The following is a 24,253-nucleotide window of genomic DNA, read 5'->3' as shown; positions in this document are numbered from 1 at the left end:
GGCGCCGGTAGGGGCCGAGCCCCCCGCCCCCCAGCTCTGGGCCTGGTCTCCACCCCGCGGCTTCCCATCCTCCGCCCCCCTCCTGGCGTGGGGGTCTTCCTTCTCCAGACTACAGAGCACTGGGCCCCCTACCGGCCGGCCCCGCCTCCCTGGGCGGGCCCCGGGCGGCTCCCCGGCCCGCAGGGGGCGCGAGGCCCGGAGCGGCCCCTGGCTTGTGGCCCCACACGCCCCGCCCCTTTCCCGCCCCTTTCCCGCCTTCCTCCACCCCCGGCGTGGGTGATCCTGAGGCTCGGCGCGCTTCGGGGCAGAAGCCCGGAGACGCCGCCGTCGACGTCGCCGCCGCCGGCGTTCCAGCCGGTGCTCACGGCCCCTTGGCCTCTTCCCCCGCCCGTGGCCCCAAGTCGGCCCTCCAGCCGAGCTCCGCCGGGCGCTGGGAGGTCCTGGCGTTGCAGAGCCGGCCCCGACGCCGTGCCGCCCCGCGCCTAGCCGCGCTGTCTGGACTCGGGGGCCGCGCTGCGCTGTCTCCTTGCCCAGGACTGGTTCCGAGGGGGTCGCGGGCGCGCAGGCTCGGCCCCGCCGGAGTGGCCCGGGAGCGGGCCCGTGTAGACGTGTGAGAAGCCTGCGGAGTGCCGTCCCGGCGCCTGCCCGCCCATCGGCCCGCCGGCCCGCTTCTTCCTGATGCAGACTGCCGTCCACTAGAGGCTGGACAGGACCCCCGAGGTGCGTAGCCGCCCCTGGCCGCCGGCCTGCCCTGCCGAGCCCGGGCTTCTTCCGTGGCCCCCAGCGAGGCACAGATGCCATGGCTCTCTCTGCACCGACCTGAGGCCAACGTTTGGTAGACGCCGGGACCCAGTGTGTCTTTGAGTTTACTTAAATTGTTTGAAATGCAATTATTTTTGTCAGAGAGAGCGAGAGAGAAAAAGGAAGAAGCATAATTCAGCCATTTTTTGCAGCACACAGCTGCAGGTACCATGATTATTTTTCCCCTAACCCATTCCTTCCCTTTAAAGATTGTATTTATGCCTGAAACAGAACTATGCGAAATGCCAGGCATAAAACGTGGAATCGGAAGGTCTGGGGTTTGCCTGGGTGACTGAGAAAACCGCGTACCAAGCATCGGTTTCCTATCTGTGAATTGTAGTCAGTAATACATCATAGGATAGTGAACACTGTATGAGGTCATATACATGAAAATAATCTATAGCTGTAAAGTGTAAAAATGCGGGACCTTTTTAAAAGTAACCTTTGCCAGACTGGTTAATGTTGTAGTGGCAACTGTTGCTGCTGCTTTATTTCTGTATTATAAGTGTAAGCAAATAAGTACAAAATAGCAAAGCTGCTGTGAATCGATAGATACATAATAGTCACGTTGCCTAGCCTTCCTCCTACGAAATGCTAACTGCTTATTTAAATAACGGTATTCTTTAACTCAAATGTTACTGTAGGGCTTTGCTTTTCATCTTTACAGGCCGCTTAGGCCCCTTTTCTTACTCAGAATATTTAACACCTTACATTTGGTTAGTCTCTTACATTTTTCGAATTTTTCTCCTTTGTTAATCTGACTTAATTGTAATTTGGAGAATGCTTTTTAGATGCATATGTCCTAATTTTAATGTCTGTTTTTCATATCTAGAGAATAGAATGCCTGAATATCCACTCATTTGAAAATTGCTTTTGAAGAGCTTATGAATGCGTTTATGTCTTTATGTATTCTTAGTAGATGTAAAAATGTATAGAAAATTTCAACTTTCAGCACTTGATGTAATATTTGCGTAATTCTTATTTTAAAAATATCGACACTTAGTAGGTGCTTTGAGTCAGTTTATCAAGTGGTAAAGGATGTTAATTTGCACTCATTACTGGTGATTAATTTGGGGAAAGAAAAGGATAATAAATATTTGTGATTTGAAAATCGAATTTATTTGCCAGAATTTTTATGTGTAACAAATTAGTATGGAATCATACTTACTTGGTACATCAAAAATGTAGTATAGTTTGGCTTACAAATGGTTCACAAAAAGTGACAAGTATTTTGGGGGATAGTTTTAGCTGACATGGTTTTCTGAATAGTTAGATATTTTATTACATTAATAATCACTTAGTCCATTATCAGTTGTCTTTTAAAGTATGGTTTTGTGTTCTGCAAAAAGGCAGAATAATTGTAAAGCAGGAGGGATTAAAATTGCAGAAGGAAGAATCAACATTCAAGTTTTTGCTTTTGGATTGATTGTCCTGAAGATAAAATTCTGGCAAATCGCTGCTTTATTGAGAATTTCAAGGTTTGACCTTTTCTCTGCTTTGATTTGGGTTATGTCCTAAAATATTGGAACTAGGGCTGGTGGGCCTCCTGGATCTTCAGAAAGGTTCCCACACTAGTTTTAGTAATTTTCAGGTAAACTGGCATTGTACAGTATAAAGGTGAATGATAAAATTTGTGCTAGTAATTTATTTAAAATTTCAATTTTTCTTAGAAACAGCAAATACCATGACAAGTCAAGAAAGATGAAAGGAAAAAATTTGATATTTTAGTGCCTTTAATGTTTTTTTCCTGCTTCTGAACAAATGATGTTACTAGCCCATTGTTAAGCTTGGCTTTTCTCAAAAGGTTTTGAGAGTGAATAACATTAACTTTGAGGAGAATGAGTCTTGATGTTGGAGGAGGATGTATGGGTTAGTTTATTAGCATATATTTTCTGTGAATTGGAATGTTCTAGCTTCAGTGTTTTTTTTTTTTTTAATTGAAGAGCAATGAAAGATAGTCACCGGTGAGGCATTCTGGATACTGACAAATCAGGAAGGTTGTGAAGTTAAGCAGACCCCAGCTCTGTAATCTTCCTGATAACTGTACCCTTGGATGAGTTAACCTCTGAGGTTTGGTTTTTCTTCTCGTTAAAACAGAAATAGTTATAGAATATGGAAGATCGTGAGGTTTAAATGTCTAAGAAGTGTTTACTAAGCACTTATTATGTGCCAAGCACAGTTCTAGGTACTGGGAATATACCAGTGAAACAAAGTATTTCAAGCAGAAAGCTAATAAATAGGTACCTTGCTGTTTAATAGACTATAGAGAAGAAGCAGAGGGAAAGGGATTGTATGAGCCATGGGGCAGATAGGTTTTGCAATTTTAAAAGAAGGTGTTTGAGGAAGGTCTGAGATTACACTGAGACAAAGCCCCCAAAGGGACCAGTGGGTACCAGTATAGAGTGATCCAGGTAGAGGGAACAGCAAATAGAGTGCCCTTAGGATGAGAGTGTGGGTGATTTTCAAGAAATAGCAGCGGTATAAGGCAGAGTAAAAGGAAATTATTACTGTCATTTAAGAATCATTGGAGCGGCTCTCACAGGTCATCTCTGCCATGGGGACATACTGCATTGCTCCTGGTTCCGAAAGTGGAAGACCATTTCAGAATTTGAGGTTTTAACTTGACAGCATGTGCGGTACTGGGGAGCGAACCCAAGGGAGCCTTTCTCATGCTAGGCAGGCACTCTATCACCGAACTACATCTGCAGTCCAGAAATTGTAACTTTGAACTAAAGAAGCCAGCAAGGGCAAAGTAGGTTCTCAGTTTTCTCTCTAATATAAGATCTTTAAAGCTCTTCTGGCTGAATCATTGAAACAAATAAGAACAGATAGAAAATTTTTCCCTTGTCCTTAATAAGATCTTTTAATTTAGTTAATGATTCTGTGTCCTGGACTTTAAAGATTTGGAGAAAGTCTATATCATAACACCAAGACCTCAGAAAGATTTAATTTAGTGATATAATTCTTGGAAAACTAAGTGCTAACGTTACATTTAGTGCTAACATTACAGGATTGGTGAATTCACCTTAGAATGTGACTTAGAAGATTTGGGGTTTTATTTCCCCATTAGAGGCTTTTCCTAGAATTCTACCTGAATGCATTCTCTCCAAGGCCAGGGAAGCTGTTTCTATGACCTCACTGTTAGACTACTACTTGTAGTGAGGAGTAAGCAGAGGAGTAAACAGAAGAGCATTCAATTATTCTTGGGGAAAAACAGCATTGAACCAGTGGGTATTTTTCTTATAAGTGTGTATTATAGGATGATGAAATGCTAAACATAACTGACAAGTGAAATCATTTGGATAATAGATGCCAACCTAGAAGTTGGAGGACCCAGAGCCTTCTTAATAGTTCAGTTAAGTGGCCATTTGCAGTTTGATGTACTGAGTTAGAAAGATATTTTGATGATAAGAATTTGCAGTAAGTATTAAATTAAAGTTATGCCGCTCTTCCTCATATTAAACTGAGTTGTTTCTCATTTTGAGTGATGTATCTAGGAGGGTAAAATGTCTGCTAACAGTTAAGTCTGTTTTCAGGGTTTTTTTTTCCTTTAGATTGGTGCTTGAGAAGTTGTCCGCTGAGATGATTGAATTTAAAATTATAAATTGTGGGGCTGGGGATTTAGCTCAGCGACATAAGCGCCTGCCTTGCAAGCATGCAGTCGTGAGTTCGATCCCCAGTACCGATAAAAATGAAAAAGACCAAAAAAAAAATTATAAATTGTGGGAAATGTTGTAATTTGGACATTAATTTTGTTTTATCCATAGTGAATCTTATATTTTTAATATGGAAATAGGACTTTTTTCATAGGCATCAGTTTTGATAGAACAGTTTAAGAATTAAAGTAGTATGAAATTTAAACTTTTCATTAGATAAGCTTATTAACCTGAGAATCTAGTTTTATTTTTTTTTCAGGGTCTTGCTTTGCAATTCAGGTTGGCCTTAAATTCACTATATAGCCCAGGTTGGCCCTGAATGCTTGGTGATCCTCCTGCCTCAGCCTCCTGAGTGCTGGAATTATAGGTGTACACCACCATGCCTGGAGAAAACCTAGTTCTTGTACAGAATAGTTTAGGGTTTCATACAAGTTTCCAGGTAACTGTGGGAAGAATGTGAAAGCAATAAATCCGTACTTATATCCTAAATATTGAGATTAATTTTGAAACAGCTTCTATTTAATTGGCTAGAATTTTGCCTTCAAATCAAAATGGCAGTCTTCTAACTAAAAAGGAAGCATTTAATTTCTTTGCCTTTAATCTGTCCAATTTTATCCCCACCCCCACCAGACTTCTTTCTTTACTGGTCAATAGAGGGTTTAAACTGTTAGAAATTTCTATGATGTAAATAGCACTAATAACCTTTCAGGCAGAGATAGGAAGAGGTTGGATAGGTGTGTATGTGTGTGTGTGATCACTTATTTCTTATTACATCTTCAGTGGTGCTAAAAAGCCTTTTGGTCCCAGGACCTCTGTGCTCTTAAAAAAATTTTGAGCCTAAAGAGCTATGATTTATGTGGGTTGTATTGATTTATAGAAATTGAAACTTTAATTATCTGTAATTCATTCTGAAAAATAATGCATTAAATGGTTACTGTCTTGGTTACTTTTCCTTCCTTGCAGCAACAAAATACCCAATACCCAAAATTAAGGAAGGAAAGGTTTATTTAGCTCACAGTTCATGGAGGTTTCAGTCCATAAGTGGCTGACTCCAAGGCAGAGTAGCGTGGCACGGGACAACAGTTCAAGGCCACAGAAGATAGCAAAAGCAGCAAGAGCACAAAGAAGGAAGCAAGCCTCTTTTCCTCCCTTATGTTGTAAGCAGGCCACCACCCCCTAGGGCAGGTGTAGCACTACCACCATCTCTGTGCCCCCCTCTTGCACAGGCTGAGGATGTTTACAAAGTAAGGACCTTGGCCCCTGCAAAGTCACTTAATGAAACTTCTAAGCTTCTCAAGTTGACACAATGAACAGCATCCTAGAGCCTAGAGGATATGTCCTCTATACCTCAGGATGTAGAACTGCCCAGTTACTTAGCTAAGCTTCTAGGCTTCTCAAGTTGACACAAGGTATCAACCATTACAGTTACTAAAGTCACATTTTTCTGAATATTTTCCAAAACAAAAACTGGAATAAAAATTGGATGAGAAGAGTAACATCATTTTATATTTTCAAAAAATTTTTTTGAGACAAGGTCTTAGTGTGTAACCCAGGTTGGCCTTGAATTCACTGTGTAGCCCAGGCTGACCTAGAACTCCTGATTCACCTGTCTCAGCCACCAGAGTGTTGGGACTACAGGCGTGGCCCGCCATGCCTGGCTTGCAAATCTTTTTAATGTGTGATTTAATAAGAGAGAGAAGGCTGCTCATCAGCTTCTGCATTCACATTATGCGAAGATACCTCAAAATCACAGAGGATAAAGGTGAAAGAGAACTTTTTAAAAAAATCATTTTGGAAATAGTAATTTTGACATTGGAAAGTCCTTTTGTGACCTTCAGTTTTCCCTGGACCACACTTCGAGAATTGTCTACTCACCATGCACAAAAATGTGAGAGTTTTTGCAAATGCTTCTACTATTGAGCCATGTCCCCAACCTTTTAAAAAAGTTTTGTCAGTGCTAAGTTGATGAAATAGGACACTCTTCAGTATTTCTTTCTTAGTATTAAAAATATACCTTGTAATTTGATCTAATATAGGTTCATGCACCTTTTGAAAAGAAATCTACCGTTTGAAATTCTGGAGATGGGCTGGGGATTTAGCTCAGTGGCACAAGGGCCTACCTGGCAAGTGCAAGGTCATTGAGTTTAATTCCGGGTTCAAAAAAAAAAAATTCTAGAGACCAAGCATACAGTGTATAAACTATCATGAAAAGTGAGGATGCAGAGTTTCTAAATGTCAAATATTGAATATCAGTAAATATTTTTTCCCAAAGTGAATTTTCCCAGCCGTCATTCATAGCTTATTTGAAGTTTATGTAAGTTTTTGTAATTATTTTTTTCTTAAGTTGTTAAAATTCTGTATTTAGAAAATTCTTATGTATAAGATTTTATGTATTTTTCTTTTTGTGATCTCACATTTTCCTTTCTCTAGTTATTTTTATTTACTTGTATGTACATTTTTGTGTTATAGTTGGTTTTGTTGTTTTAAACTTCATTCATTCTAAGTCTTTTTTTTTTTTTTTTCTTCGTCCAGGGTATGGATTGTGAACAACTTGGTTTTGGTTCACGTGTTCATTTGTAAGTTTGGTTGTTTGATGCCTTAAACCTTGATGTTACAGATTGTGCTATCCAGGAGATTTTAATGCAAGCCCCATATATAATTTTAAGTTTTCTTGTAGCTACAATTAAATAACAGGTGAGATTAATTTTAATATATTTTATTTGACCTATAAAATTATTTCCAAAATACTTCAACATGTAATTGATATAAAATTTATGAGATACTTATATTCTTTTTTTGTACAAAGCCTTCAAAATCAAGTATTTATTTTATACTTAAAGCACATCTCAATTTGCACTAGCCTCAGCTCTAATAATCTAGGGCTTTATGGCTAGTAGCTTTTAAAGTGACATAAATAATAGAGTAATTCTGGTTAGGGCAAAAAAGCCTAAGGAGCACATTAGTAAAGCTAAAAAATTATACTTGCATGATGAGAAAAAATGGAGAACAATGCCATTGCAAGACAGTGTCCAGAGTTTTGGACTGCCAGTACCTCTCTGGATCTCCTGTATACCTGCATTGTGGTACACCCGGGGGTGGCTTGTGGAAGAGTTGAAGGGCATCAAGTCTCTCTGGGCTTGTGGGTGTTAAAGAGCATTAGATAGGAGTTGGATGAAAGAGCCAGCGTTGATTGACCTCTGGAGGGGTTCCTTGCTCTGGGCTAGATATTTAATTTACATTAATTCATTCACTGCCCAACTCAGTAAGCTTGGTTTTATTAATCCTAGTGTATGAGTGGAAACCAAGATCAGAAGTTAACAAAATTTCTGAGTCACACAGGTAGTAAGTACTAATAAACATGCTGATTTTAGAGGATTCCCTCTTTCCAGCCATACTACTTTGTAATTTTTATAAATCAAATTCTAGTCTTCTCTCCCTCTCCCTCCCTCTCCCTCTTTCTTTCTCTCTTTATTTTTGTGATACTGGGGGCTATTCTACTGCTGAGCCACAGCCTCAGTCTCAGTCCTTTTAAACTTTTTAAATTTTGAGGCAGTTTTGCTAAATTGTGAAGGGTGTCCTTGAACTTGGATTTTCCTGCCTCAGCCTCCAGAGTTGCTTGATGATAGGCATAGACCGCTGCGCCTGGCTCTTTTTTTTTTTCTCAATGTTGGAGATTAAATTCATGGCCTCATGCATACTAGGCAAGGGCTTTATTGCTGAGCTAAACCTCAAGCCCTTGAATTCTATTTCTAACTAGTTGTATGACGTTGAATAAAGTCACTTCACTTGTGAACCTTTGTCTTCATCTGTGAAGTTAAGAGTTGATCTGGAGTCTGGGAATACAGCTCAGCAGCACAGCACCTGCCTGGAAAGTACAAAGTCATGAGTTCGATTCTAAGAGTTGATCTGGGTCTTGAGAACACGGGCTTTGATTAGAAGTGCTATTGCTAGGGAGGATGGTTTCTCTGAAGTTAACTGGGTCAGGTTTATTATTTAACTCCCAAGTTTAAGGTCAGGTCTACTATTTGGATTCCAGTCACACCAGGGAGAAGAGGGTGTAATGATAAGCCCTAAGATTATTGTATACTTAGGGACCATGCACAGTGCGAAGTGCTTTGCTTGTATGTATTCATTATTTAATTCTCACAACCTATGAGGTAGATTCTATTGTTTGTATCCTCTTTTTACAGATGAGGACATTAGGGCCTGGAGAGCCTAGTATTTTGCTTCAGCATTATACAGCTAATAGAGGTAGAACCAAGATTTAGTGCCTGGTACCTGGCAGCAGATTCTTACTGCTTCCTTCCGTCTGGAGAGACCTGTCATGGTGGCCAGCGGACCTTTAGAGTGTTTCACTGTTTTCTGCTTCCTTATATTGCTTCTCACAAAAAAGGAAAACCCTGTTGCTGCTGTAAAGCTGTTAGTCTTGCTGATAGGTACATTAAGCTTTTTCAGGTAGAAGTTAATGCATGTGCCCCAGCTATCACAAATTTTAGAAGTCAGTTTAAATTAAATAAATTTGATGAATGAATTGATAAGACTTTTTTTTTCTCTGTGATATTGGGGATTGATTTGAAGGCCTTCGCACTGAGTTATATCCCCAGCTCTTTTTTATTTTTGATTTCAAGACAGGGTCTCACTAAGTTGCCCAGGGTGGGCTTGAATTTGCGATTCTCCTGCCTCAGCCTCCCAGTGTTGGGATTACAGGCATGTGCCACCATGCCCAGCTTATTGGTAAGATTTTTAAAAGTAGCTATAGTTTATTTATGTTGCATATTCATATAAGTGTACTATATGTCTGTAAAATCATATAAAAAGTAGAAAAATAAATGAGAATTTTGTGAGTTAAAGTCTTGAGAGCATGTCTGATGCTCTCAGCTTTACAGGTGAAGAAAAAAGGCCAAAACCATTTAAGTATCTTAAAGATAATTTTGTTCTACAACTGTTAGAACCCTTGGTTATAAGTAGGAGAAATTAACTGCAATAGCAAAAAGAGGGAATTTAAGAATGTAAGCATTTCAGAACCAAGGACAAGTACTGAGGACTAGAGTCTGGCACTGAAAAGCACCCACTGTCCTATCATCTTGCTTTCCTTTCTCACCTGACTGCCTTTCTCTGATACTCAGCCCACATGGCAGGCAGAAGTGACTACCCACAGCTGCTCTTTGCCATGACTAATTTTAGCCATATATCGGCTCCCTCTTTGTTTTTACAAATTTTGGACAAAAGGGTGTTCACCTTGATTCATGTTCCCCATCCTGGCCTGGCCATATGTTGATTGGGCTAACACCAGGGAGTGGGAGCCTGTCTGCTAAGCCGAGAATGTATGGCAGAGGGACTCTTCTCTCCACCCCCTCCTTTCCTCTTTCCTTCCTTCATTGTCTTCTGATATCACCGTTGCCCATCTGATATTATCATCATCATATTATTGGAAACCTGGGTTACTTTTTTTTCTTTTTTGAGACAGGGTCTTGTTATGTAGTTGAAACTGGCCTTGAACTCGTGTCAATCACCCTGCCTCAGCCTCAAGAGTGCTAGGATTATAGGCATTAACCATCATGCCCAGCTAGATTACTGTGTGTGTGTGTGTGTGTGTGTGTGTGTGTGTGTGTGAGAGAGAGAGAGAGAGAGAGAGAGAGAGAGAGAGAGAGAGAAAGCATGTTGTATTTATTTATGGTGCTAGAGAGCATCTAGGTCCTTCTGCATGCTAAGCTATACTCTGTTCCCTATATGTTCGATTAAAATTTTCCATTAATGTATTTTCAGAGAGGTAATTAGCTGTTTGAGACCTTTCCAGATAGTAGTAATTGTTGGGTAGAGTGGATTACTTTAATATAAAGTGAAATATATAATACTTTAGCCACTGTCTATCTAACAGCTTAGCTGAGTGTGGTTGCACACCTGTAATCCCAGAATTTGAGGCAGGAGAAGTACTGTGAGTTCGAGGACAGCCTAGCCTACGTAGTGAGTTTAAGGACAGCCTGAACTATATAGTGAGACCCTGTCTCAACAAAACAAAACATAACAGCTTAATGGAATGTAAAGCAATGTACTCTCAGCTGTATGAGTAGCAATGTCGTCCTACCTTTTGTCACTAAATCTTTGTTAAATGTGATCAGTAGATCTTGACAAGCCAAGGTGATAACTGGTGACCTGAATGACCCTGAGTTAACAGATTTTTCATTTAGTTTAATTTGTTGTTTTTATTATTTTATTTCTCAGTACTGGTAATTAAACTCAAGGACCTTTGTACTGAGTTACATCCTTAGTACTTTTTATTTTTGATTTATAGACAAGATCCCAAGTTACCCAGGCTGGGATCCAACTTTTGATCCTCCTACCTCAGCCTCCCAACCTGTTGGGATTACAGATGTGCATCATTATTTGAATTATTTTGAGAATTGATAATTAGTTTGACAGTGAAGGCCTTCTACTAACTAGAATTCAGATATCCACATACCATACTGTGTTTCTCTTTGTTAAGTAGGTATTTTTCTACATATCTCTTATATCACTTAGAAAACTTTTAAGTTCATTAATTTTACCATTAAAACTTCAGATAGCCAGCTGTAATGGTACACATCTTTAATTCTAGCACTTTGGGAGGTTGAGGCACAAGGATCACAAATTCAAGCCCAGACTGGGCAGCTTAGCTATTCAGTGAGACCTTGTTTCAGAATTAAAAAAAGATAGGGGATGTAGCTATGAGAAGTTCCTGGATTTAATCCTCAGTACCAGAAAAAATTCAGATAAACACGACCAAATTGATAGCTTACTTTGAATGTGTTAGTAAAGTAGTTCTGACAAGCATTGGTTACATTGTATATGTTTTATATATGTAATCTGCTATATGCACACATACATTTTAAAATATATTTATATATTTCCTTGTGGGGTGTTCTAGAGATTGCACACAGGGCCATTGCAATGAGCTGTATTCCCAACACACTTTTTTTTGTAACTTTGAGGCAGGATCTAGCTAAATTGCTTAGGCTGGGCTTGAACTTGTGATCTTCTTGCCTCAGACTCTCAGAGTGCTGAGATTACAGACATGTGCTCCCCATCTGGCTTTACATGTGATGTGGTGAATGTTTAAATTGAAAAAAAAAATACAGTAAAAGCCACATTGTAGTTAGTTCCCCTCAAAATACCCCCTCTTTTTCACTTTGAATGCACCTTTCTGATCATTCTTGGCACTGTCTAAAGCAGTTCTGTAAATTTTGTGGGTTTTTTTTCTGCTACCGGAAATTGAACTCAGGATCTTGTACTTGACAGGCAGGCACTGTGCCTCAGAGCTATATTCTCAGCTAAAGCAGTCTGGAAGACCTCTTTTATGAGTGTCTTTAGTTGTGCTGTTATAGCTGCCTTGATGTCTTGGATCAGTTCAAAATATTTGTCTATTATGTCATTTTGACTTTAGGGAAGAACCAGAAGTCACACAATGCCAGATCCAGGGAATAAGGTGGATGAGGACACACCATAATATTTTACGGACTGATGGAGGATGAAACTGTTTGCTCATTTGTTGTGCTGTTTTTTTTTTACCCACATTGTTTGTTAAACACTTTAATACTGTAGTAATCCTGAGTAAAAACTGCTTTTTCTTTCTTTTCTCTCATTGTATATATATATTTGTTTATTTAAATTTACCAAGCATTAATAAATTTTTGTTGGTACATTTTATATATACATAATGGTAACATTCATCGTAGACAATCTGTACCTATACATGAAATATCTTGCTGCTTTCTCTGTTTTTTTTTTTTTTTTCACATGAGAACTGAGTGCTTTCTGTTGAGAACTCTGAACCTTGGCCTCAGAATCATAAGCATAGACCCAAGTTTCATCTCTGGTGATGACATTTCTTGAAAAGTTAGAATCTGAGTGGCACAAAATTGACACAGTTTCATGTTAATTCATTATTCATGATCTATGGTTTGAACAATTCTTTTATTTTTTGTACTGGGAATTGAACTCTGGGCTTTGCTCTTGCCAGGCAGGCACTGTGCCGCTGAGCTACATCTCCGGCTCATAATCTGTGATTTATGGGACAATGTACAACACACATCCTTGTAACCATAGCTCACAATCAACTATACTGACCAGACTGAAACATGTTACTAAGGTTTGATGCCCCCTCTGTATTTCATTTCAACACACCTCTTGTATTGAAGATCCTTGCCTTTTTGTTGGATGACACTTGGTAGTAGCATTCATATTTTTTGATCACACCTCTTATTTCTTAATCATTTTAGTATATTGCCAAACACACACACTTGTTTTATGGAGATTGGATGCAGGGCCACTCTATCACTGAGCTACATCCCTACTGCCCCTCCCCCACTTTTTGTATTGGGACTGAAACTCAGGTCCTTGCACTTGCCAGGTGGGTGCTGCGCCTCATCCCTTTTTGAAAACATTCAAGACAGTGCTTCCTTGGGTTGCCCAGGCTGGCTTGGAACTTGAGATCCTCCTGTCTTAGCTTCCCAAGTAGCTGAATGACAGGTGTGTACCACTTCCTGGCATGTAATATATTTTTCCTCAAATTATATATTAAACCCTCTTGTGGTCTACCTTTCCAAAATTAATAGGGTTTTTTTTTGTCTTTTTCATTTTTATCGGTACTGGGGATCAAACTCACGACTGCCTGCTTTACAAGGCAGGCGCTTATGCCGCTGAGCTAAATCCCCAGCCCCCAAAATTAATAGTTTTTAAAAACATTTTTTGACACAGTTTCTTACTCTGTAGCCAAGGTGAGCTTTGCACTTTCAATATCCTCCCACCTCAGCCTCCTGATGGCTGGGGATACAAATAGGTATCACTATAACAGGTTTTTTTTTTCTTTTTGTTTGAGGTGAGGTCTTGTTATATCACCTAGGCAGATTTCAAGCTCCTGGGCTCAAGTAATCCTCCTGTCTCAGCCTCCCAAGTAGCTGAGACTACAGGTGTGCACCATCATGACTGGCTGAAGTTATATACTTTTTTACTAATGAAGACTAATAAAACATTTGGTGTTAATTTCATCTTGTGCATACTTTGCTGTCTTAGCTAAGTGCACATTTAATGTGGTAGAATCAGAACTGAAAGGAAAAAATAAAAAGGCATCTAGAATGTCTTGATAAGATGAACACAGAGTAAAAAAAAGACTGAGAGAGGACAGAATTAGGGTTCTAGTTAGATGTACTGATTTTGAGATCCCAAAGAGGGATTGTCCCCCAGGAAAAGTATCTACTAAGTAAATTGATTTAGTGTACAGATTATGAAGGCCTTAAAGAAAGTAGATCTTAATATTCCCTTAATAGGGAGGTATAGTGTTTATATGAGAAAAAGGAGCAATGACAGAATCAGGGTGACATCACTGTTTAAGGGGTAGCTTAAGAGAAATGAGCCTATGAGGGAGATTGAGAAATGAGCAGCTAAGAATAAGGAAGACAATCGGGAACAGTGCTGTGGGGCTGAGAGTGAGCACTGAACCAAGGGGGTAAGCCAGGCCACAGAAGGGCCCACGGGAGCAGGGACTAGGAAGCGCCATTGGATTTGGGCCTGTCTTAGATAGGCTTTTAAAAAAGCAATAATATATTTTCTTTGCAGATAAGGCGAAATAAAAGCTGCTTGATACTCGTAACATCCCAAGATAGCTTGTTTTGTTTTGAGACAGGGTCTTAACTAGCCCAGGCTGGCCTTGAACTTACTATGTAGCTCAAGCTGGATCAAACTTGCAGTGATCCTCCTGCCTCTGCCTCCTGAGTGCTGGGATTACAGGTGTGCACCACCATGCCAGGCCAATAACTTTTTTTGTTTTTTTTGCAGTGCTGAATATGGAGCTAAGGGCCTCCTGCATGCTAGACTAGTGCCCTATACCACTGAATTCTGGCCATAGTCCCCACAATAACCATTTTAAGTATTTTTGGATTATTAGCCTTACCAACGTTTTGTTTTGTTTTGTTTTGCTTTGTTTGTAAAGTAGGGATAGAATCCAAGCCCTTTGCACTGAACTACATCTACAGCCCTGTTTTTCAACTTTTTATTTTTGAAAGAGTCTTGCTAAGTTGCTCAGGCTAGGCTTAAGTTTGTGGTCCTCCTGTCTCAGCCTCCCAAAGTGCTGGGATTACATGAATGCATCACCATGCCCAGCTTTGATTTGATTTTTAAATGGGTTATCTTTGACATTGAATAAAGATGATTCTGCCAGGTGCCAGTCAGTCAGTAAATGGGGGAGTGTGATTGATTGCAAAGTATGCATGTGGTAAGTGACAAGGAGGGTAACTGAAGATGGATTTTTCCAATTGGAAGGTCAGGTTTTACAGAGTAGAAACCTAAGAGAAGGCTTAGAAAGATCTGTAAGGGCCAGAGTAGCGGTAGGAAGCCTGGCAGTTGTGACCGTATCAGGAGGAGGAGGGAATTTGTGAAGCAACAGGAGCATGCAGGTGTGTGTGTGCACTGAAGCAGGTCCCACAGGGCACCATGTGTGGAAAGGGGTAGGAGGGCATTCAGGAGTGGGAGCGGGGTCTCAAGAGGAAGCTGGAAGCGGTATGAAGATTCAGGTTAAGAACGGTATACATGGTAGGGGGCTCGTGAAAGGGAAAAATTGCTTCACTTAATAAATAGTTGAAATAGACTGGTTTAGTTTATTCTGCTTTGCTTGGATCTTATTTTGCAATGCTGCAAATTGAATACGGAGTCTGCATGCCGAGCACGCACTATCACTGAACTAGCCTCAGCCCTAGATCTAATTTTAATTCCACCATTTAAGTCCTTTTTTTGATATCTCCAAGTTGGTTTAATTTCTTTTAAAATTACCTATTTATCTTTAAAATATGAGAACAGTACATCTCCACCATTTTTAAAAATAAGGTTAATCAGGTAAGTAAAGAGGAAAAGACAGATCCCATTACTCAGGGACACCATTTTGGTATTTATTTTTAAGAATTTTTCTCATCTAATCAAAAATACATATCTTTAATTTTTTGAGATATATTCGTATATGGCATTCTGCGTTTTAAAAAAATACCATTTAATAAATATCCTTTGTTGGAGTAAGTAGATTGCTGCTATCATTTTTAATTACAGTAATCCATCATAGGACTGCATCATATGTATTTAATAATCTTTTGTTGGATTTTCTTTATTTTGTGGTACTGGAGCTAGAATCTGAGGCCTTATGCATGCCTGGCCAAGTGCTTTACCTCTGAGCTACACCCCCAGCCCTGTTGTTGAATTTTTGAGCAATTTTTGTTGCCCAGATTGTCTCTGAGCTGTAGTTCCAGTGGTCTCCTGCCTCTGCCTGCTGAGTAGCTGGGTCTGCAGGTGTATACCACTGTGCCTAGCTACTTTTTAAATTTTTATGAATAAGGCTAAAAAGAAAAACTGGCTGGGTGTAGGTGGCACACATCTGTAATCCCAGCACTCAAGAGGCTGAGGCAGTAGGATCCCCTGAGTTTGAGGCCAGCCTGAACTATGTAGCGAGACCCTGTCTCAATACTTTCTCCCCAAATAGAAAAACCTTGTATATATGAATTGGCATATTTATCCTATTACTCCTTTTAGATAAATTTCTAGTTTTCAAGTATATATCCTGGTGTAATTTCTTTTTTTTTTTTAAATTTTTGTCCTTTTTTTTGCCTAATTTAATATTTGGCCGTGAAATTCTTTTTGTGTTGCTGATTTTGAGATATGTTTATATACAATGAACACTGTAAAAGTCAATGGGGTAGGCATGTTTTGTTTGTAAGTTAGCGATTTATCACCAGTGTTTGATAAATAACATATTTTATAGATTCTTTACCCCAGATAGGGGAGCCAAAACCATTAGTCTGAAAACATCAAGATTGCCTTCTTTCAAAGGTTTTGTGCACTTAGGACTTAAGTGAGCAGTAGAATTGGGATAATAATAAAAATTGTTAAAACTCTTAAGTCAGTGTTTTCTGAATGGATGGAAATGTGTAACAGCTTTTTTTTATTGCTTTTTTTCAGGTGATTCATGGCAGGGGACGTGGAAGGATTCTGTTCCTCCATCCATGACACCAGTGTCTCTGCTGGGTTCAGAGCACTGTATGAGGAGGGACTGCTTCTTGATGTCACTCTGGTTATTGAAGATCATCAGTTCCAGGCCCATAAAGCACTTTTGGCCACCCAGAGTGATTACTTCAGAATTATGTTTACTGCTGATATGAGAGAACGAGATCAGGATAAAATTCATTTAAAAGGTCTAACTGCTACTGGCTTCAGCCACGTCCTTCAATTTATGTATTATGGAACTATAGAACTGAGTATGAATACTGTTCATGAGATTCTTCAGGCTGCCATGTATGTTCAACTTATAGAAGTGGTGAAGTTCTGCTGCTCTTTTCTGTTAGCGAAAATCTGCTTAGAAAATTGTGCAGAAATTATGAGACTCTTAGATGATTTTGGTGTAAACATCGAGGGAGTCAGGGAGAAGCTGGATGCCTTTCTCCTAGACAACTTTGTGCCACTCATGTCCAGGCCTGACTTCTTGTCCTATTTGAGCTTTGAGAAGCTCATGTCTTATTTGGATAATGATCATCTGAGCAGGTTCCCAGAGATAGAACTGTACGAGGCTGTGCAGTCTTGGCTGCGGCATGACAGAAGACGCTGGAGACATACCGATACCATCATTCAGAACATCAGGTTTTGTTTGATGACCCCATCCAGTGTTTTTGAGAAGGTTAGTGCCTTTGAAAGCAGTAGACAGGCTATAGGACTAACTTAGTTAAGGCAATATGTCTTTATGCATATGATTGCTAATCAGGAGCAAAACAAGGAGTGATGCGCTTATAAGAAAATCTTATATATAAGAAGCCTGATTTTGTTGTAGCTTGTGCATTTAGGTTTTTTAAATAGATTTTTGTGTGTCAGAGACGAACCAGGTAGGTAGAACAGTTGCATCTTCAAAGTACTTTTACAGTTGAATCATAATTAATTATTTGATGCAAAATATTACAGATTTTCTTCAGCTTTTCCTTTTACAAAGTAATTAAATCTGAACTGGGTCAGCCTAACTATTTTTAAAAATTAAGTAATACATGCTGGAATTGGCATTGAGGAGTTTTGCAGTTCTGCATGGTATACAATAATATATTTTTTTCCTCCAGAATGTAGTAAGGACACACAAAATAGCTCTTGAAAACCAGTAGTCCACCCTAGTAATTTTCTTCCCTTCTGTCACCTAGTTCTGTTTCTGTCCCTGTTTCACTGTGAATACTAACTAAATTTAACCATGAAACCATGTTATATGTTTAAAAACATCATCTTGGCATTTCTAAATGAGTAGACTATAAATCCTTTATCTGTACTGATCAAACATCCCTGTGTACATTTTAACATATGAATAGTTCTCTCTTAAAAAGTCATTCTTCAAAATAGCCTTGACCTTTTGGTATGTAAGCATTTTTCATTTTGTATATCAGACCCTCAATTGTATTCCTTTCCTGCCCAAAGGAGAGAGAGCAGTTTCAGTAATTGCTTAACTTAATTGGTTTCTAATCACATGGTTACCTGTGGGGCTCTGTTTATCTCTTGCATCTTTTCTTTCTAGAAAGCATACAAAGGTTGGCCTGCACCTTTCATGTTAAACAATTCCTCAGCTTTGGTTATCAGACCTGGTGATAAAAATGTATTTGCAAAGGAGGGTTGTTTTTGCCATTTGAAAAATAAACAAATTTGTGCCTTTGAGTAAAGTTCAGCAGCTTGGCATGTTTTTTTCCCCCTCTGAAATACTGTGAAATGTCATTATATTTTACTTTTAATAGGAAACTCAACTTTATATTTGTCTTTGTTATCTTTTATCTTTGTTCTCAGAATATATTGATATAAAAGAAATAATTGAAACTAAGGGATATATTTCTTAATTTCCTTCTGTTCAGTGAGAAACAGCCCCATCAGCCATTTGTCTCTTTATGTTTTCATTTTTCACTATTGTTTTTATTGCTTTCTTTCCCACTGCTAAAACAAAACCCCTCCAACTGGCATCTGGATAGAAGTAGTCATGAAATAGAAAATACAAGTTACTCTCTTATGGGGCAGTTTGATAGTTAAATAGTAGAAGTAAGTGATTTTGTAAGAGCTGAACTGCAGAGCCTTTGTATATTCCAATTATCAGTTCAAGGCAGGTAATAGTGACAGTGGCTGAAAGTCAATACTGTCAGGTAACCTTGTAAATTATAGAAAGTCTCAGTTGAACTTGCTGATGGATTCCTTTGGCATCTAAAGCATGTTAGATGTTAGGAGTTACAAAACATGAAGGATTCCTCCTGAATTAGTGTCTTAGGAAAATTTAATAACAACCTAGTCACAGAGAGCTCTTTCAGTTTTTTGTGTTTTTATAAAAGTTTTAGTTTTATTTCAGTAATACTGATAAGTAGAGATCCAGTGATTCCTGCCTGAACAATATGTGGGATTTAAGTTTTATAAAAGGAATCTGTGATTTTCTAAAAATTGAGAACCACTAAGGCAGATTTTAGGCCTTCTCCCTGGAAATAAAACTCCAGAAACCAAATGAATATGCAAAATTTGATTGGAAAGTAAGAATTGAGAGTATTTTACACCATGCAGTGGTGGAGGATTTGCCTAGTGTGCAGGAACCTGGGTTCAGCTCCTACCTCTGTGGGAAAAAAAGGAAAGAAAATTAAAGTTCATCTATTTTTCTTGTACTCAACAAGCTGCAGGTCTCAAAAAAGTTCAAGGCTGGGGATTTAGCTCAGCGGCATAAGCACCTGCCTGGCAAGCACAAGGTCATGAGTCTGATCCCTGGCACCAAAGGGAAAAAAACAAAAGACCATGTAACATATGCATGGCCCCAGAGAAACATAGACTTAAAAGACACATTGCATCTCTGCTGGTCTTTTTTAAGTGAGATCTACATGAGGAAAAGTTTGATTTGTAGTTTTAATGCAGTTGGTGAAATTTAGGAAAATGAGATGTTATTGGGCATATTTTTCTCTTTAACATGTTTTAAACTTGCTATTATAAGGCTTTCTAAACACATAAAAGCTGAAATAGAATGATCATGCATACACATAGCACACAGGTTAATGGTCACTAACATTTTGCCACATTTACTGGATAGGTAGAGGATGTGTAGCCTTTGTGTAATTTGGTTTTGGTTTTGGCTGAACCATTTTAAATTGTAGACTTTATCCCTTTCTTAAGCATCTGCCAAGAGTGAGGATATTATTCTGCTTAACCATAAGTCATGTCACACCTAATGAAATTAACAATAATTCCATAATGTGTAATATCCAGCCCCTTTTCTAATTTTCTCAATTCCAAAAACATTTTTTTAGAGATACTGAGGATTGAACCCAGAGCTTGCATACTTAGCTATAACCAACCTCAGCCCTCTTTAATTTTTGGTTACAAGGTTTTGCTAAATTGCCTAGGCTGGGCTTGAATTTGCCATCTTCTTCCTGAGTAGTTGGGATTATAGGCGTGTACCACTGTGCCTCTGTGCCTAGCCAAAGTTTTGTTTTCCTCATTTCTTCTTTTTTTTTTTTGTATTTTTTGCCACTCCATCAAAGATTTTTTTAGCTGGTTTTCATGAACCAGGATTTATCAAGGTTTTCACAGTACATTCGGAGTCTTTTTTAATGCACCTTTTCCCATTTACCATAAGGATGTTTAAAAATAGGAAAAGTTGAATGACTAGTATGATGAGCACCATTAGAGCTGTTATATTTGCTATACAGTGGTACCTTGGTTCGTGAACTCGATTCTTTCCCTGATTCTGGTCACAAACCGAGTTGGATGAGAATTGAATCAAATTCTATGGTTAGGTTCAATGTTGACCTTAAATACAGTGGGAAACACTGTATTTACTTTCCAACCTTTGAAAATAAATAGTTAACTTCAAGAGACCTTAGTCCTAAATGCTTAACATACTTCTAAGAACAAGGACTTTTTCCTAAGTACAATTCAACCCCACCTAGGAAAATTAAGACCTGTGATCAAATAGCTAATCTGTATTTATATTTCACCAGCTGTCCCCCAAATCCACTAGAATCTTATCAAGGTTTATACATTACTTTTAACTGTTGTGTCTGTCTAAATTTTCTTGATCTATAACAGTCCTCTCATTTTTTTAAGAAATACTAGGCCAGGGCTGAGGATTTAGCTCAGCGGCATAAGTGCCTGCCTTGCAAGCAGGCAGTTGTGAGTTTGGTCTCTGGAACTGATGAAAAAAAAAAAAAGTTGAAAAAAAAAGAAATACCAGGCCACCCATTTGCATAAGTGTATCCCATATTCTGGATGTATCTGATTATTTCCTTGTGTTGTTATCAACTTAGTTCTTCAAGTCCCTTTAATTTGTGTTAATACATCTGCTTTCTTCTTTTTTTTTTTGGTACCAAGGATCGAACTCACAACCTCACACTTGCCAGGCAGGCGCTTATGCCACTGAGCTAAATCCCCAGCCCAACACATCTGCTTTCTAACATGATTTTCAGGAACAATTATAGGAAAATGTTGTAATGCCAAAGAAAAACCTGGAAAACCACTTAGTAACTGATCAAACTTAGAAATCCCCATTTTTTTGGTATTATGAGGTCACGCAACCCAATTTTATGACTAAAATCATCAAGAATTTTATTAACATAGTACTATTATGTGTTAGGTTTCTTTTAGTCATTAAATATGTATTGCTGGGAATTGAACCCAAGGCCTTAACATGCTAGGGGCAAGCACCCTACCACTGAGCTACACCTCTGCCTTCACTCATTTTTATAATGGTTATGTGTTGAAAACATTTTGGCTGTAGTAAGTTAAGCATATTGTTAAAATCAGCTTTGTAGCTGAGCATGGTGGTGCAGGCCTTTAATCCCAGACCTCAGGAGGCTGATTCAGGAGAATGGCCTTGAGGTAAGGCCAGCCTGGGCTGCATAGTAGGTTCATAGCCAGCCTGGAATAAATAGACCATATCTCAACTTCAGTTTTATCTTTTTGCTTTTTAAGATGCACTGCTAGAAAATGTTTTTGTTTTTTTACTTTTGGTTGTTTTATTACTGAGGATTGAACCTAGAGCCTTTGGACTAAATTACGTCTCTGGCCCTTTTTTAGTTTTTCTTTTGAGATAGGGTCTCAGTTGCCAAGTGGCTTAAGTTGGGCTCAAGTTTGTGATCCTCCTGCCTCAGCTTACCATAGTGCTGGGATTACAGATGTGTTCTGCACCCAGCTTGGTTTTTCTTTCTTTGAGACCAGTCTGGCAATGTACCCTGGGCAGGCCTTGAGCCATTGATTCCCCTGCCTCAGCTTCCTAAGTGCTGGGATTACAAGTGTGAACTATCATGCCTGACTAGAAAATGCAAATTGCAATTTTGGCTTGTGTTTATGGTTCAGATTATGTTTCTCTTTCCTAGTGCTGCTCTAAAATGAAAGGACTCAGTTTAGTAGAAACTGTGAATATGCATACAATAAACAACCTTTCACATATTTAACCAAGATCTCAGCCACCTATGGGTTCTGTGGAGTGGTTGATGAAGATAACTGTTAATGAGCACAGCATCTCTTTGTCAGGTCCTTTCTCTGTCTTCAGGAAAATCAAAAGCATCTGTCCAAAGCCTGCGGAAGGAACCTGTGGAAGTTTTTATTCTTCCTGTGATAGTTACTGCCAGATCTGATTGGTGGCTTCACAGAGAAGGGAAAAGGACATTCCGTGTCTCCCCAAGGAGGAGCCCCCACTGACTCCAGGAACCTGAATTATATCTTCTAGGTGTGCTGAGATCTTTGGGTTTATTCATATGTGTATTCTAGTGTTTATTCTTTTTCCCTGTAGCCATCTACTGGATTCTTCTCAGCTGAAAACACTGCCCTAACTTTTGTACTGAACACTTTGTGGAACCATCACCAGATAGCAAGGCTTTCAGATCTCCTGAGTTTCCTAGAGGCAGTGATAATATTTATACAAACACTGTATATACATATACACATACACATTATCTGTATAAATACACATACACATATTTTATAAATACACTGTAATATGTGTGTATACACATACAGATATACATAACAGGTTGCGTACTAAGTGCTGTACACATAGATAAGAGTCTACATCTTATCCTCACTTTGTAGATCAGGAAACTGGCTCAGAAAAGTTAGGAATCTTATTCCAGAACTAGTAGCACTGTCCAGACTGGAACCTGGCCAAGTCTGCCTGTTTCCCAGCCAAGAGACTTCCTGTTACAGCTGCTTGACTAGGGAGGGGACCCTAAAATGCAGAAAGCATACTGTTGACCAGTGATCCAGCTTGGGTCATTTAGATGTTATTACAAGGTTGTGAAAATTCGGACATGTTTGTGTGAGTGAAACACACCAAGAGAAATGTGATTCTGGGGTTTTCACTGTAATCAAACCTGAAAATTTAAAGATGTTGGGAACTCAAGGCCTTCACACTGAGCTCCATCCCTAGTTAACCCTTTTTTATTTTTTGTTTTGAGATAGGATCTCCCTAAATTGTCTAAGCTGGCTCAAACTTGGCAATCTTGCCTTAGCCTTACAGAGTGCTGGGATTATAGGCATGTGCCACCACGCCTGCCTCAGTTTTAAAACTAGACTACAATTTCTACTTTTGCTTATGCAAAAAGTAGAAAATACATATTTTCTATGGCATGTATTTTCATTAGCTCTGGTGGTCTTTGCATATGTGTTAACATAAGGCCTGACATTTGTTATTCTGAATTTCAGTGATGGTTTAAACAGTTTAAACTATGCTCTGTTTGGCCTTTCGGTTTTTCAAAAGCAATTATTCCTTTATTGAGAACATTTCATGAAGTAAATATGTACTTGACAAAAATGAACATTTTTCATATGTAAAAGATCTAATTTTTTAGCACAATTGTTAATTTAATGATTAAATAATCTTGTGTAAATTTTTGTTTTGAACACTAGGTCTCTGTAGTTCAGGCTGGCTTTGAGTTCACTATGTAGCCCAGGCTGGCCTTGAACTCATGGCAATCCTCCTGCCTCAGCCTTCTAAGTGCTGGGATTACAGCAGTGTGCCACCAAGCATAGTGATTTTTTTTTAGTACAATGACATTGGAACATTTCTGAACCCAGTACATCTTCAGTGTCATAAATATGCATAAGATAAAGGCAGCCTACTAATGATTCCCTTTGAAATTATATCAGTATGTAAATTAACTTCAAAATCATAAAGTCTCAATTTCCAACAGAAAAGCTCTATTTGAAATCCTATAAATAAAAAGCACATTAGTTTAGCTTTGTATTTAGGATTTTATAGTTACTTTTATTGGCTGTTTTATTAAGGAAATAGATTATATAGATGTATTTTGCTTTAAGTAAACCCATCATGTTTATTCTAAATACTTTGCTTTATAAACCAGCTCATGATATTCAGACTCCCGGGTGTGCTTTCTTTCTTAATCTGTTAAAAAATAATTCAGTGTATCTCCCCAAATTTGGATTTATACAATATAAAGTTTATTTTGAAAACTTGGAGGGTACTTTGGTTTCTCTTCAGATTGCATAAATCTTTTGCCTTTTAAAAATTTGGGAGAGGTACCTAAATACCACCCCCCCAAAAAAGGGCAAAGCTAATATTGTAAAGAGAAAAGGCTACTATATAACATTTGTATCTATTGAATTTGTAATAGAATGTGGATTTACTTTCAGTGAGACTATATTTGGGTTTAGTGAATCGTATCTGGATTTGATAAGTTTCTTTTAAAAATATTTACTTTCAGATAAATTTGTAAGCTGAAAAAGGTAACTCCATTATTAGCAGAAATTAATCTAAGGCTAAGAGTAAAAATGAATGCTTCATA

At 38.7% G+C, this 24,253-nt stretch overlaps 1 protein-coding gene across 9 annotated transcripts in view; it reads left to right on the top strand.

The window, feature by feature from the left end:
- Positions 1–229: 229 nt before the first annotated feature.
- Positions 230–24,253, top strand: part of Klhl15 (kelch like family member 15) — a 41,390-nt gene continuing 17,366 nt past the window's right edge. Inside the window, exons 1-4 of one of the 9 annotated variants that reach the window (XM_063243033.1) lie at positions 230–720; positions 6,990–7,033; positions 9,090–9,191; positions 16,431–17,142. In XM_063243033.1, coding sequence (XP_063099103.1) covers positions 16,438–17,142 — 705 coding nt within the window. In that variant the 5' untranslated portion in view covers positions 230–720; positions 6,990–7,033; positions 9,090–9,191; positions 16,431–16,437. The other 8 variants (XM_063243032.1, XM_063243030.1, XM_013148935.3 and 5 more) reach the window with 8 other exon arrangements.

This window comes from Cavia porcellus, unplaced genomic scaffold, assembly GCF_034190915.1.
Source record: "Cavia porcellus strain 051 isolate PalLab524CR breed Dunkin Hartley unplaced genomic scaffold, mCavPor4.1 scaffold_33, whole genome shotgun sequence".
NCBI lineage: Eukaryota > Metazoa > Chordata > Mammalia > Rodentia > Caviidae > Cavia > Cavia porcellus.
This window is presented reverse-complemented; position numbering and strand designations above follow the sequence as displayed.